Source organism: Salmo salar, unplaced genomic scaffold, assembly GCF_965601325.2.
Source record: "Salmo salar unplaced genomic scaffold, fSalSal1 ptg000432l, whole genome shotgun sequence".
NCBI lineage: Eukaryota > Metazoa > Chordata > Actinopteri > Salmoniformes > Salmonidae > Salmo > Salmo salar.
The window spans coordinates 1,752,411-1,766,578 of NW_027675387.1; the positions used below are offsets into that span (position 1 = coordinate 1,752,411).

General features: G+C 41.5%; 1 protein-coding gene across 1 annotated transcript; it reads left to right on the top strand.

Moving 5' to 3' along the window:
• The first annotated feature begins 6 nt into the window (after positions 1–6).
• Positions 7–4,016, top strand: LOC145876078 (NLR family CARD domain-containing protein 3-like). Its single transcript, XM_082971860.1, has 3 exons — positions 7–90; positions 218–446; positions 833–4,016. Exons 2-3 carry the CDS (start codon positions 263–265, stop codon positions 2,626–2,628), a joined length of 1,980 nt encoding a protein of 659 aa, XP_082827986.1. The 5' UTR covers positions 7–90; positions 218–262; the 3' UTR covers positions 2,629–4,016.
• The last annotated feature ends 10,152 nt before the right edge of the window (positions 4,017–14,168 follow it).

Consider the following 14,168-nt stretch of genomic DNA (forward strand, 5'->3'; position numbering starts at 1 on the left):
CACAGAAACCAACAGGAGAGATCAGAGTCAGAGATTCTCAGTGGTCAGTCTTCCCAGAGTCATCAAACAGACCTGGACTCTATATTCAGTGTATGTGATCCTGTTATGTACATTTGTTTTTGTTTTCCTCAAGTAATGTTTCTTTCAATTATTAATTCATGTGTTAATGAGAAAGCATTTCTTCTCTTGCTTAACTTATTTACTTGATTTATTTCAGTTGCTTGAAGAGAAAATTATAACATTTGTGAAGAACGAGCTGAAGATGTTCAAGAGGATTCTTGGTCCTGAACTCCCAGAAGGCTTTGAGAGTCAGAAGCAGGAGGAGGAAGTGGTGGATGCTGAAGATGAGAAGCAGGAGAGCAGTGCCAGAGAGGGGGCTCTGAAGATCACACTGCACGTCCTGAGGAAAATGAACCGGAAGGAGCTTGCTGACACACTGGAGAAATGTAAGATATGTCTGCCTCATGTTGAATGCTGTTTTATAACATTTAAAAGCTGTGGCTAAAGTACAGCTAAAGTAGCTGTGTAACTCAATGATATTGTAGCAACCTTAACACAACACCTTGTGACCTCATCAAGTAGCAGAAGGGATGTGTTGTGTTGATTAATTTAGAGAGAGAGACAGAGAGAGACAACATTAATAATACCATCAATAACACCAATAATAATATAATCAGTCACACCAGTCTGTAATGCATTAAGAAAACATTGATACATTTATACAGTCACTTAAGAGAATAAATTATTATTTTAAAACTTTAACAGTCCTTCAATACTGTAGACATTAAAACAGACGTAATATTAATATCCTCTGTGTTATTTCTTCATTCAGATGAGCTTGCTGTGATTTGCCAACGTGAACTCAAATCTAATCTAAAGAAGAAGTTTCAATGTGTATTTGAGGGGATCGCTAAACAAGGAAACCCAACACTTCTCAATAAGATCTACACGGAGCTCTACATCACAGAGGGAGGAACAGGAGAGGTCAATAATGAACATGAGCTGAGACAGATTGAGACAACAACCAGGAAACAAGCAAGACCAGAGACTGCAATCAAATGTAACGACATCTTCAAACCCTTAACTGGACAAGACAAACGTATCAGAACTGTGCTGACAAAGGGAGTTGCTGGCATTGGAAAAACAGTCTCTGTGCAGAAGTTCATTCTGGACTGGGCTGAAGGAAAAGCAAATCAGGATGTTCAATTTGTGTTTTCATTCCCTTTTCGGGAGCTGAATTTGATGAAAGGGGAAAAACACACTTTGATTGAACTTCTCTATCACTTCTCAATGGAAACCAAACAATCAAGAATCTCAAACTTCGACAAGTACAAAGTTGTGTTCATCTTTGATGGTCTGGATGAGTGCCGACTGCCCCTAGACTTCCAGAAGAACAAGATCTGTTGGGACGTCACAGAGTCAACCTCAGTGGATGTTCTGCTGACAAATCTCATCAAGGGAAATCTGCTTCCCTCTGCTCTCCTCTGGATAACTACCCGACCTGCAGCAGCCAATAAGATCCCTTCAGGGTGTGTTGACCAGGTGACAGAGGTACGAGGGTTCAATGACCCACAGAAGGAGGAGTACTTCAGAAAGAGATTCAGTGATGAGGACCTGGCCAGCAGAATCATCTCACACATAAAGACATCAAGGAGCCTCCACATCATGTGCCACATTCCAGTCTTCTGTTGGATTTCTGCAACAGTCCTCGAACACATGCTGAAACATAAGAGAGCAGAGATGCCCAAGACTCTGACTGAGATGTACACACACCTTGTGGAGTTTTATACCAAACAGAAGGATGAAAAGTATCTTGGGGAAGAAGAGACAGGTCCACACTGGAATAAAGAGAGCATTCTGTCACTGGGAAAACTGGCTTTTCAACAGCTAGTGAAGGGCAATCTGATTTTCTATGAAAAAGACCTGAAAGAGGCTGGCATTGATGTCAATGAAGCCTCGGTGTACTCAGGATTGTGCACACAGCTCTTTAAAGAGGAATGTGTTCTGTACCAAGACAAGGTGTACTGCTTTGTTCATCTGAGCATTCAGGAGTTTCTGGCTGCTGTATATGTGTTCCTCTCATTCATCAACAACAATGAGAATCTAATGGCCGAACCGCAATCAACGTCCAGGAACCTTTCTGTGCTGTTCAGAGACAAGTCTGAAGTTTCTTTCTACAAGAGTGCTGTGGATAAAGCCTTACACAGTGAGATGGGAAACCTGGACCTTTTCCTCCGCTTCCTTCTGGGACTCTCACTGGAGTCCAATCAGAAGCACTTACGAGATCTACTGACAAAGACAAGAAGCAGCTCAAAGACCCATGAAAAAACAGTCAAGTACATCAAGAAGAAGATCAGGGAGAATCCCTCTCCAGAGAGGTGCATCAATCTGTTCCACTGTCTGAATGAACTGAATGACCATTCTCTAGTGGAGGAGATCCAAAGCTACCTGAGCTCAGGAAGTGTCTCAAAACCCAACCTGTCACCTGCACAGTGGTCAGCTCTGGTCTTTGTGTTGCTGACTTCAGAAAAGGAGCTGGATGTGTTTGACCTGAAGAAATACTCCAGATCAGAGGAAGGTCTTCTGAGGCTGCTGCCAGTGGTCAAAGCCTCCAGAGCTGTTCTGTGAGTACATAAAATGACATATAAGAAGTATTCATCAGGAAGAAATATTCAGGTTAAAGAAAAATATGCATTATAATATGTGTATAATATTATATTGAAAACATTGAATAAATGCATTGATTTTCACATTAGTATAGTATAACAATATGACCATACAATTCTAGGAGACAGAAGAAGAATCTATATGTTGTTTGGGAGAATTAACCAAATGCATCTGCCATTGTCCTTCTACACTAAATTAACAATGTGTTTGAAGTAATGATCTCTTTGTCTCCAAAGAATAGCAGTGTGGTTTTAATATGATTAGACTCTTTGCAGGCTGTCAGGCTGTGGAGTCACAGAGGAAGGCTGTGATTCTCTGGTCTCAGCTCTGAGGTCAAACCCCTCACACCTGAGAGAGCTGGACCTGAGTAACAATGACCTAAAGGATTCAGGAGTGAAGCTGCTCTCTGCTGTACTGGGGAATCCCCACTGTAAACTGGAGACTCTGAGGTCAGTATTATCAGATATGAAAGTACTTTATGCATGTAGTTCTCCCATTTGAAAAAGTCGTAATTATTCGGACATATTACTTATAGTGTATTAAAGTAGTCATAAGTTTAGCATGTTGTCCCATATTCCATGCCTGCTGTCATGTTTCTCTAAGACAGAACCCAGAAGCAGACCAGGACAAGGTGAGTAAAATGAAGGTGAGTATTTATTGGTAGTCTTGATGTGTAATTTGAGTGATCCAGGAGACGAAGCGGCAGCGGAGGTGAGTTGATGAGAGTAGATGGGTGGATTCAATGACGTCACTGAAACCACCGAAGGCCAGGTAAGGGAGTTGAATGTTCCGGGAGGATGACTGTAGACAGAGTAAACGGGGAGTGAGTAACCAGTAACAAGAACAAAACAACAAGACTAGCTCAGGAAACATGAGGCTGTTCGTTGCTAACGATCCAGCAGGGAATAGATGTCAGCTCAGGGCTTATGAAGAGGTGATGATCAGGACCAGGTGTGCAGAAGGTTGATGAGATGCAGGTGTAGGGTAATCACTAGATCTCCCGCCTAACTTCGTCGCCTGGCAACCAGACAGGGTAATAATATCACTAGATCTCCCGCCTAACTTCGTTGCCTAGCAACCAGATAGGTTTCTGAACGCACCCTTAGACACCAAACAAAAAACAGTCAGCTCAGGCAGAAACAGACTCAGGAAGCGGGATTCCTGACACCTGCAGTGAGGCTTGTGATTCTACTAACAAAGATCAAACCCCCTCTGTTATTGGTAATGGTGAGAGGTTAGCATGTTTTGTTGTAGCCTCTGTTATTGGTAATGGTGAGAGGTTAGCATGTTTTGTTGTAGCCTCTGTTACTGGTAATGGTGAGAGGTTAGCATGTTTTGTTGTATCCTCTGTTATTGGTAATGGTGAGAGGTTAGCATGTTTTGTTGTAGCCTCTGTTATTGGTAATGGTGAGAGGTTAGCATGTTTTGTTGTAGCCTCTGTTATTGGTAATGGTGAGAGGTTAGCATGTTTTGTTGTAGCCTCTGTTATTGGTAATGGTGAGAGGTTAGCATGTTTTGTTGTAGCCTCTGTTATTGGTAATGGTGAGAGGTTAGCATGTTTTGTTGTAGCCTCTGTTATTGGTAATGGTGAGAGGTTAGCATGTTTTGTTGTAGCCTCTGTTATTGGTAATGGTGAGAGGTTAGCATGTTTTGTTGTAGTCTCTGTTATTGGTAATGGTGAGAGGTTAGCATGTTTTGTTGTATCCTCTGTTATTGGTAATGGTGAGAGGTTAGCATGTTTTGTTGTAGCCTCTGTTATTGGTAATGGTTAGAGGTTAGCATGTTTTGTTGTATCCTCTGTTATTGGTAATGGTGAGAGGTTAGCATGTTTTGTTGTAGCCTCTGTTATTGGTAATGGTGAGAGGTTAGCATGTTTTGTTGTAGCCTCTGTTATTGGTAATGGTGAGAGGTTAGCATGTTTTGTTGTAGCCTCTGTTATTGGTAGTGGTGAGAGGTTAGCATGTTTTGTTGTAGTCTCTGTTATTGGTAATGGTGAGAGGTTAGCATGTTTTGTTGTAGCCTCTGTTATTGGTAGTGGTGAGAGGTTAGCATGTTTTGTTGTAGCCTCTGTAATTGGTAATGGTGAGATGTTAGCTGTTTTGTTGTAGCCTCTGTTATTGGTAATGGTGAGAGGTTAGCATGTTTTGTTGTAGCCTCTGTTATTTGTAATGTGAGAGGTTAGCATGTTTTGTTGTAGCCTCTCTTATTGGTAATGGTGAGAGGTTAGTATGTTTTGTTGTAGCCTCTGTTATTGGTAATGGTGAGAGGTTAGCATGTTTTGTTGTATCCTCTGTTATTGCTAATGGTGAGAGGTTAGCATGTTTTGTTGTAGCCTCTGTTATTGGTAATGGTGAGAGGTTAGCATGTTTTGTTGTAGCCTCTGCTATTGGTAATGGTGAGAGGTTAGCATGTTTTGTTGTAGCCTCTGCTATTGGTAATGGTGAGAGGTTAGCATGTTTTGTTGTAGCCTCTGTTATTGGTAATGGTGAGCTGTTAGCATGTTTTGTTGTAGTCTCTGTTATTGGTAATGGTGAGAGGTTAGCATGTTTTGTTGTATCCTCTGTTATTGGTAATGGTGAGAGGTTAGCATGTTTTGTTGTAGCCTCTGTTATTGGTAATGGTGAGAGGTTAGCATGTTTTGTTTTAGCCTCTTAACTTTCTCACTCATTCAGATTCATGATTTATTCATGATTTTTCTTAATCATGGCATCATCAGAATTTAATTTTTAATCGTCAATCACATACAGTTGAAGTCGGAAGTGTACATACACTTAGGTTGGAGTCATTAAAACGTGTTTTTGAACCTCTCCACAAATTTCTTGTTAACAAACTATATAGTTTTGGAAAGTTGGTTAGGACATCTACTTTGTGCATGACACAAGTCATTTTTGAAACAATTGATTACAGACAGATTATTTCACTTATAATTCACTGTATCACAATTCCAGTGGGTCAGAAGTTTACATAGACTAAGTTGACTGTGCCTTTAAACAGCTTGGAAAATTCCAGAAAATTATGTCATGGCTTTAGAAGCATCAGATAGACTAATTGACATAATTTGGATGTATTTCAAGGCCTACCTTGAAACTCAGTGCCTCTTTGCTTGACATCATGGGAAAATGAAAACGAATCAGCCAAAATCTCAGAAAAAAAAATTGTAGACCTCCACAAGTCTGCTTCATCCTTGGGAGCAATTTCCAAACGCCTGAAGGTAATACGTTCAATCAATAGTATGCAAGTCTAAACACCATGGGACCACACAGCCATCATACCATCCCAACTGTGAAGCACGGCGGTGGCAGCATCATGTTGTGGGGGTGCTTTGCTGCAGGAGGGACTGGTGCACTTCACAAAATAGATGGCATCATGAGGGAGGAAAATTGTGGAAATATTGAAGCAACATCTCGAGACATCAGTCAGGAAGTTAAAGCTTGGTCACAAATGGGTCTTCCAAATGGACAATGACCCCAAGCATACTTCCAAAGTTGTGGCAAAATGAATTAAGGACAACAAAGTCAAGGTATTGGAGTGGCCATCACAAAACCTTGACCTCAATCCTATAGAAAATTTGTGGGCAGAACTGAAAAAGCGTGTGCGAGCAAGAGGCCTACAAACCTGACTCAGTTACACCAGCTCTGTCAGGAGGAATGGGCCAAAATTCACCCAACTTATTGTGGGAAGCTTGTGGAAGGCTACCCGAAACGTTTAACCCAAGTTAAACCATTTAAAGGCAATGCTACCAAATACTAATTGAGTGTATGTAAACTTCTGACCCACTGGGAATGTGATGAAAGAAATAAAAGCTGAAATTAATCATTTTCTCTACTATTATTCTGACATTTCACATTCTTAAAAGAAAGTGGTGATCCTAACTGACCTAAGACAGGGGACTTTTACTAGGATTAAATGTCAGGAATTGTAAAAATTGAGTTTAAATGCATTTGGCTAAGGTATATGTAAACTTCTGACTTCAACTGTATGTATTAAAATATCCTCAAATAAAAGGTGACATTATATACTATCACCTCATATGAAACATTTGATGTGAAATCCAAAATGTTGGAGTTTAGAGCCACATTTAAAATGTTATCTTCACTGTCAAAATAGATATGTGTGGACTATATACTCAATACAATCTAAATCTGATACCTCACTGTCTGTCTTTTGACTGATACTGCTTTTAAACTGGTCTGGTCAGTCTACTCAAATATTTGTATTATACATGTTTCTATCTGCAGGCAAAACTTTGATAATTTGTCATTTTTAATGATGATACATTCATTTACGAATAGATATGAAAGGTTTCAGGACACTGATATCTGAATATGTTGAAAAATGATACTGCCACTATTTTCACCACCAAAGCATAGCAGTGTGATTTTAATATGATTTGACTCTTTGCAGGCTGTCAGGCTGTGGAGTCACAGAGGAAGGCTGTGATTCTCTGGTCTCAGCTCTGAGGTCAAACCCCTCACACCTGAGAGAGCTAGACCTGAGTAACAATGACCTGAAGGATTCAGGAGTGAAGCTGCTCTCTGCTGGACTGGGGAATCCCCACTGTAAACTGGAGACTCTGAGGTCAGTATTCCTGTAGTTGGTCAACAAGTGATAACTGTTCACCAGATCCACATGTGTTTACCAGACACACATAGTCCACACCATATGTGTTTGGACAGTGAAGCTTACAGTTTTACATTTGGTGCTATGCTCCAGCATTTTGGATTTGAGATAGAATGTTGGATATTAGGTGACAGTACAGAACGTCACCTTTTGTTTAAAGGTGTTCATACATATACAGTCGTGGCCACAAGTTTTGAGAATGACACAAATATTAATTTTCACAAAGTCTGCTGCTTCAGTGTCTTTAGATATTTTTGTCAGATGTTACTATGGAATACTGAAGTATAATTACAAGCATTTCATAAGTGTCAAAGGCTTTTATTGACAATCATATGAAGTTGAAGCAATGAGTCAATATTTGCAGTGCTGACCATTCTTTTCCAAGACCTCTGCAATCTGCCCTGGCATGCTGTCAATTAACCTCTCGGCCACATCCTGACTGATGGCAGCCCATTCTTGCATAATCAATGCTTGGAGTTTGTCGGAATTTGTGGGTTTTTGTTTGTCCACCTGCCTCTTGAGGATTGACCACAAGTTCTCAATGGGATTAAGGTCTGGGGAGTTTCCTGGCCATGGACCCAAAATATCAATGTTTTGTTCCCAGAGCCACTTAGTTATCACTTTTGCCTTATGGCAAAGTGCTCCATCATGCTGGAAAAGGCATTGTTCCTCACCAAACTGTTCCTGACTGGTTGGGAGAAGTTGCTCTCGGAGGATGTGTTGGTACCATTCTTTATTCATGCTGTGTTCTTTGGCAAAATTGTGAGTGAGCCCACTCCCTTGGCTGAGAAGCAACCCCACACATGAATGGTCTCAGGATGCTTTACTGTTGGCATGACACAGGACTGATGGTAGCTCTCACCTTGCCTTCTCCAGACAAGCTTTTTTCCGGATGCCTCAAACAATCAGAAAGGGGATTCATCAGAAAAAATGACTTACCCCAGTCCTCAGCAATCCAATCCCTGTACCTTTTGCAGAATATCAGTCTGTCCCTGATGTTTTTCCTGGAGAGAAGTTGCTTCTTTGCTGCCCTTCTTGACACCAGGCCATCCTCCGAAAGTCTTCGCCTCACTGTGCGTGCAGATGCACTCACACCTGCCTGCTGCCATTCTTGAGCAAGCTCTGTACTGGTGGTGCCCCGATCCCGCAGCTGAATCAACTTTAGGAGACGGTCCTGGCGTTTGCTGGACTTTCTTGGGCGCCCTGAAGCCTTCTTCACAACAATTGAACCGCTCTCCTTGAAGTTCTTGATGATCCGATAAATGGTTGATTTAGGTGCAATCTTACTGGCAGCAATATCCTTGCCTGTGAAGCCCTTTGTGTGCAAAGCAATGATGATGACACGTGTTTCCTTGCAGGTAACCATGTTGACAGAGGAAGAACAATGATTCCAAGCACCACCCTCCTTTTGAAGCTTCCAGTCTGTTATGCAAACACAATCAGCATGACAGAGTGATCTCCAGCCTTGTCCTCGTCAACACTCACACCTGTGTTACCGAGAGAATCACTGACATGATGTCAGCTGGTCCTTTTGTGGCAGGGCTGAAATGCAGTGGAAATGTTTTTTGGGGATTCAGTTCATTTGCATGGCAAAGAGGGACTTGGCAATTATTTGCAATTTATCTGATCACTCTTCATAACATTCTGGAGTATATGCAAATTGCCATCATACAAACTGAGGCAGCAGACTTTGTGAAAATTAATATTTGTGTCATTCTCAAAACTTTTGGCCAAGACTGTATTTTTTACCGTTTAGATATGAAAGCACTTTATGCATCTAAACTCAACAAAAAAAGAAACATCCCTTTTTCAGGACCCTGTCTTTCAAAGATAATTCATAAAAATCCAAATAACTTCACAGATCTTCATTGTAAAGGGTTTAAGCACTGTTTCCCCATGCTTGTTCAATGAACCATAAACAATTAATGAACATGCACCTGTGGAACGGTCGTTAAGACACTAACAGCTTACAGATGGTAGGCAATGAAGGTCACAGTTATGAAATCTTAGGACACGAAAGAGGCCTTTCTACTGACTCTGAAAAACACCAAAAGAAAGATGCCCAGGGTCCCTGCTCATCTGCGTGAACGTGCCTTAGGCATGCTGCAAGGAGGCACAAGGACTGCAGATGTGGCCAGGGCAATAAATTGCAATGTTCGTACTATGAGACGCCTTAGACAGCGCTACAGGGAGACAGGACGGACAGCTGATCGTCCTCACAGTGGCAGGGTCACGTGTAACAACACCTGCGCAGGATCGGTACATCCGAACATCACACCTGTGGGACAGGTACAGGATGGCAACAACTGCCCGAGTTACACCAGGAATGCACAATCCCTCCATCAGTCCTCAGACTGTCCGCAACAGGCTGAGATAGACTGGACTGAGGGCTTGTAGACCTGTTGTAAGGCAGGTCCTCACCAGACATCACCGGCAACAACGTCACCTATGGGCACAAACCCACCATCGCTGGACCAGACAGGACTGGCAAAAAGTGCTCTTCACTGACGAGTCGAGGTTTTGGCTCACCAGGGGTGATGGTCGGATTCGCGTTTATCGTCGAAGGAATGAGCGTTACACCGAGGCCTGTACTCTGGAGCGGGATCGATTTGGAGGTGGAGGGTCCGTCATGGTCTGGGGCAGTGTGTTACAGCATCACCGGACTGAGCTTGTTGTCATTGCAGGCAATCTCAACGATGTGCGTTACAGGGAAGACATCCTCCTCTCTCATGTGGTACCCTTCCTGCAGGCTCATCCTGACATGACCCTGCAGCATGACAATGCCACCAGCCATACAGCTTGTTCTGTGCGTGATTTCCTGCAAGACAGGAATGTCAGTGTTCTGCCATGGCCAGCGAAGAGCCCGGATCTCAATCCCATTGAGCACATCTGGGACCTGTTGGATCGGAGGGTGAGGGCTAAGGCCATTCCCCCCCAAAATGTCCAGGAACTTGCAGGTGCCTTGGTGGAAGAGTGGGGTAACATCTCACATCAAGAACTGGCAAATCTGGTGCAGTCCATGAGGAGGAGATGCACTGCAGTACTTAATGCAGCTGGTGGCCACACCAGATACTGACTGTTACTTTTGATTTTGACCCCCCTTTGTTCAGGGACACATTATTCCATTTCTGTGAGTCACATGTCTGTGGAACTTGTTCAGTTTATGTCATAGTTGTTGAATGTTGTTATGTTCATACAAATATTTACACATGTTAAGTTTGATGAAAATAAACGCAAATGACAGTGAGAGGACGTTTCTTTTTTTGCTGAGTTTAGTTCTCCTATTTGAAGAAGTCTTAATTATTTGGACAAATTAATTTAGTCAAAAGTTTAGTGTTGGGTCCAATATTCCATACCTGCAGTGATTACATCAAGCGTGTGATTCTACTAACTTGTTGAATTCATTTCCAGTTTGTCTTGGTTGTGTTTAGGATTATATTTTTCCTAATAGAAACTGAATGGTGAATAATGTCCTGTCATTTTGGAGTCACTTCACTTGTATTGTCAGTAAGAATAGAAGATGTTTCTGAACACTTCTACATTCATGTGGATGCTACCATGATTATGAATAATCAGGAATTAGTCGTGAATAATGAGGAATGAGAAATTTACAGAGGTACAAAGATCATACCCCCTCTGTCATTGGTAATGGTGAGATGTTAGCATGTTTTGTTGTAGCCTCTGTTATTGGTAATGGTGAGAGGTTAGCATGTTTTGTTGTAGCCTCTGTTATTGGTAATGGTGAGAGGTTAGCATGTTCTGTTGTATCCTCTGTTATTGGTAATGGTGAGAGGTTAGCATGTTTTGTTGTAGCCTCTGTTATTGGTAATGGTGAGAGGTTAGCATGTTTTGTTGTAGCCTCTGTATTGGTAATGGTGAGAGGTTAGCATGTTTTGTTGAAGCCTCTGTTATTGGTAATGGTGAGAGGTTAGCATGTTTTGTTGTAGCCTCTGTTATTGGTAATGGTGAGAGGTTAGCATGTTTTGTTGTAGCCTCTGTTATTGGTAATGGTGAGAGGTTAGCATGTTTTGTTGTATCCTCTGTAACTCTCTCACTCATTATTATTCATGATCTTTCTCGATCATGGCAGTCACAGGCTTGATGTAGTCATTGCAGTCAAAGAATATGGGACCAAATACTAATCATTTGACTAATTTAATACACTATGAGTTAATTGGTCAGAAAACATATGACTTCTTTAAATAGGGGGACTAGATACATAAAGTGCTTTCATTTTTCTAAATGGTGAAACAGATATGTATGAAAATATCCTCAAATAAAAGGTGACATTATATACTGTCACCTCATATGAAACATTTGATCTGAAATCCAAAATGTTGGAGTTTAGAGCCTCATTTAAAATGTTATCTTCACTGTCAAAATAGATATGGTGTGGACTGTATACTCAATACAATCTAAATCTGATACCTCACTGTCTGTCTTTTGACTGATACTGCTTTTAAACTGGTCTGGTCAGTCTACTCAAATATTTGTACTATACATGTTTCTATCTGCAGGCAATACTTTGATCATTTGTCATTTTTAATGATACATTCATTTACGAATAGATATGGAAGGTTTCATATGTTGAAAAATTATACTGCTACTATTTTCACCACCAAAGAATAGCAGTGTGATTTTAATATGATTTGACTCTTTGCAGGCTGTCAGGCTGTAAACTCAGAAAGACATCCTGTAAAGTGTTGGCCTCAGTTCTCAGTTCAAACCCCTCACACCTGAGAGAGCTGGACCTGAGTAACAATGACCTGAAGGATTCAGGAGTGAAGCTGCTCTCTGCTGGACTGGGGAATCCCCACTGTAAACTGGAGACTCTGAGGTCAGTATTATCAGATATGAAAGTACTTTATGCATGTAGTTCTCCCATTTGAAAAAGTCGTAATTATTCGGACATATTACTTATAGTGTATTAAAGTAGTCATAAGTTTAGCATGTTGTCCCATATTCCATGCCCGCTGTCACGTTTCTCTAAGACAGAACCCAGAAGCAGACCAGGACAAGGTGAGTAAAATGAAGGTGAGTATTTATTGGTAGTCTTGATGTGTAATTTGAGTGATCCAGGAGACGAAGCGGAGGTGAGTTGATGAGAGTAGATGGGTGGATTCAATGACGTCACTGTATCCACCGACGGCCAGGCAAGGGAGTTGAATGTTCCGGGAGGATGACTGTAGACAGAGTAAACGGGGGGGGGAGTAACCAGTAACAAGAACAAAACAACAAGACTAGCTCAGGAAACATGAGGCTGTTCGTTGCTAACGATCCAGCAGGGAATGGATGTCAGCTCAGGGCTTATGAAGAGGTGATGATCAGGACCAGGTGTGCAGAAGGTTGATGAGATGCAGGTGTAGGGTAATCACTAGATCTCCCGCCTAACTTCGTCGCCTGGCAACCAGATAGGGTAATAATATCACTAGATCTCCCGCCTAACTTCGTTGCCTAGCAACCAGATAGGGTAATAATATCACTAGATCTCCCGCCTAACTTCGTTGCCTAGCAACCAGATAGGTTTCTGAACGCACCCTTAGACTCCAAACAGAAAACAGTCAGCTCAGGCAGAAACAGACTCAGGAAGCGGGATTCCTGACACCTGCAGTGAGGCTTGTGATTCTACTAACTTGTTGAATTCATTTGCAGTTGGTCTTGGTTGTGTTTTGGATGATGTTTTTCCTAATAGATACTGAATAGTAAATAATGTCTCTTGTCATTTTGGCGTCACTTCACTTTTATTGTCAGTGACTTCTACATTCATGTGGATGCTACCATGATTATGAATAACCATGAATGAATCGTGAATGATGATAAATGAGAAACGGAGGCACAAAGATCAAACCCCCTCTGTTATTGGTAATGGTGAGAGGTTAGCATGTTTTGTTGTAGCCTCTGTTATTGGTAATGGTGAGAGGTTAGCATGTTTTGTTGTAGCCTCTGTTATTGGTAATGGTGAGAGGTTAGCATGTTTTGTTGTAGCCTCTGTTATTGGTAATGGTGAGAGGTTAGCATGTTTTGTTGTAGCCTCTGTTATTGGTAATTGTGAGAGGTTAGCATGTTTTGTTGTAGCCTCTGTTATTGGTAATGGTGAGAGGTTAGTATGTTTTGTTGTATCCTCTGTTATTGGTAATGGTGAGAGGTTAGCATGTTTTGTTGTAGCCTCCTTTATTGGTAATGGTGAGAGGTTAGCATGTTTTGTTGTATTCTCTGTTATTGGTAATGGTGAGAGGTTAGCATGTTTTGTTGTAGCCGTTGTTATTGGTAATGGTGAGAGGTGAGCATGTTTTGTTGTATCCTCTGTTATTGGTAATGGTGAGAGGTTAGCGTGTTTTGTTGTAGCCTCTGTTACTGGTAATGGTGAGAGGTTAGCATGTTTTGCTGTAGCCTCTGTTATTGGTAATGGTGAGAGGTTAGTATGTTTTGTTGTATCCTCTGTTATTGGTAATGGTGAGAGGTTAGCATGTTTTGTTGTAGCCTCTGTTATTGGTAATGGTGAGAGGTTAGCATGTTTTGTTGTAGCCTCTGTTATTGGTAATGGTGAGAGGTTAGCATGTTTTGTTGTAGCCTCTGTTATTGGTAATGGTCAGAGGTTAGCATGTTTTGTTGTAGCCTCTGTTATTGGTAATGGTGAGAGGTTAGCATGTTTTGTTGTAGCCTCTGTTATTGGTAATGGTGAGAGGTTAGCATGTTTTGTTGTAGCCTCTGTTATTGGTAATGGTGAGAGGTTAGCATGTTTTGTTGTAGCCTCTGTTATTGGTAATGGTGAGAGGTTAGCATGTTTTGTTGTAGTCTCTGTTATTGGTAATGGTGAGAGGTTAGCATGTTTTGTTGTAGCCTCTGCTATTTGTAATGGTGAGAGGTTAGCATGTTTTGTT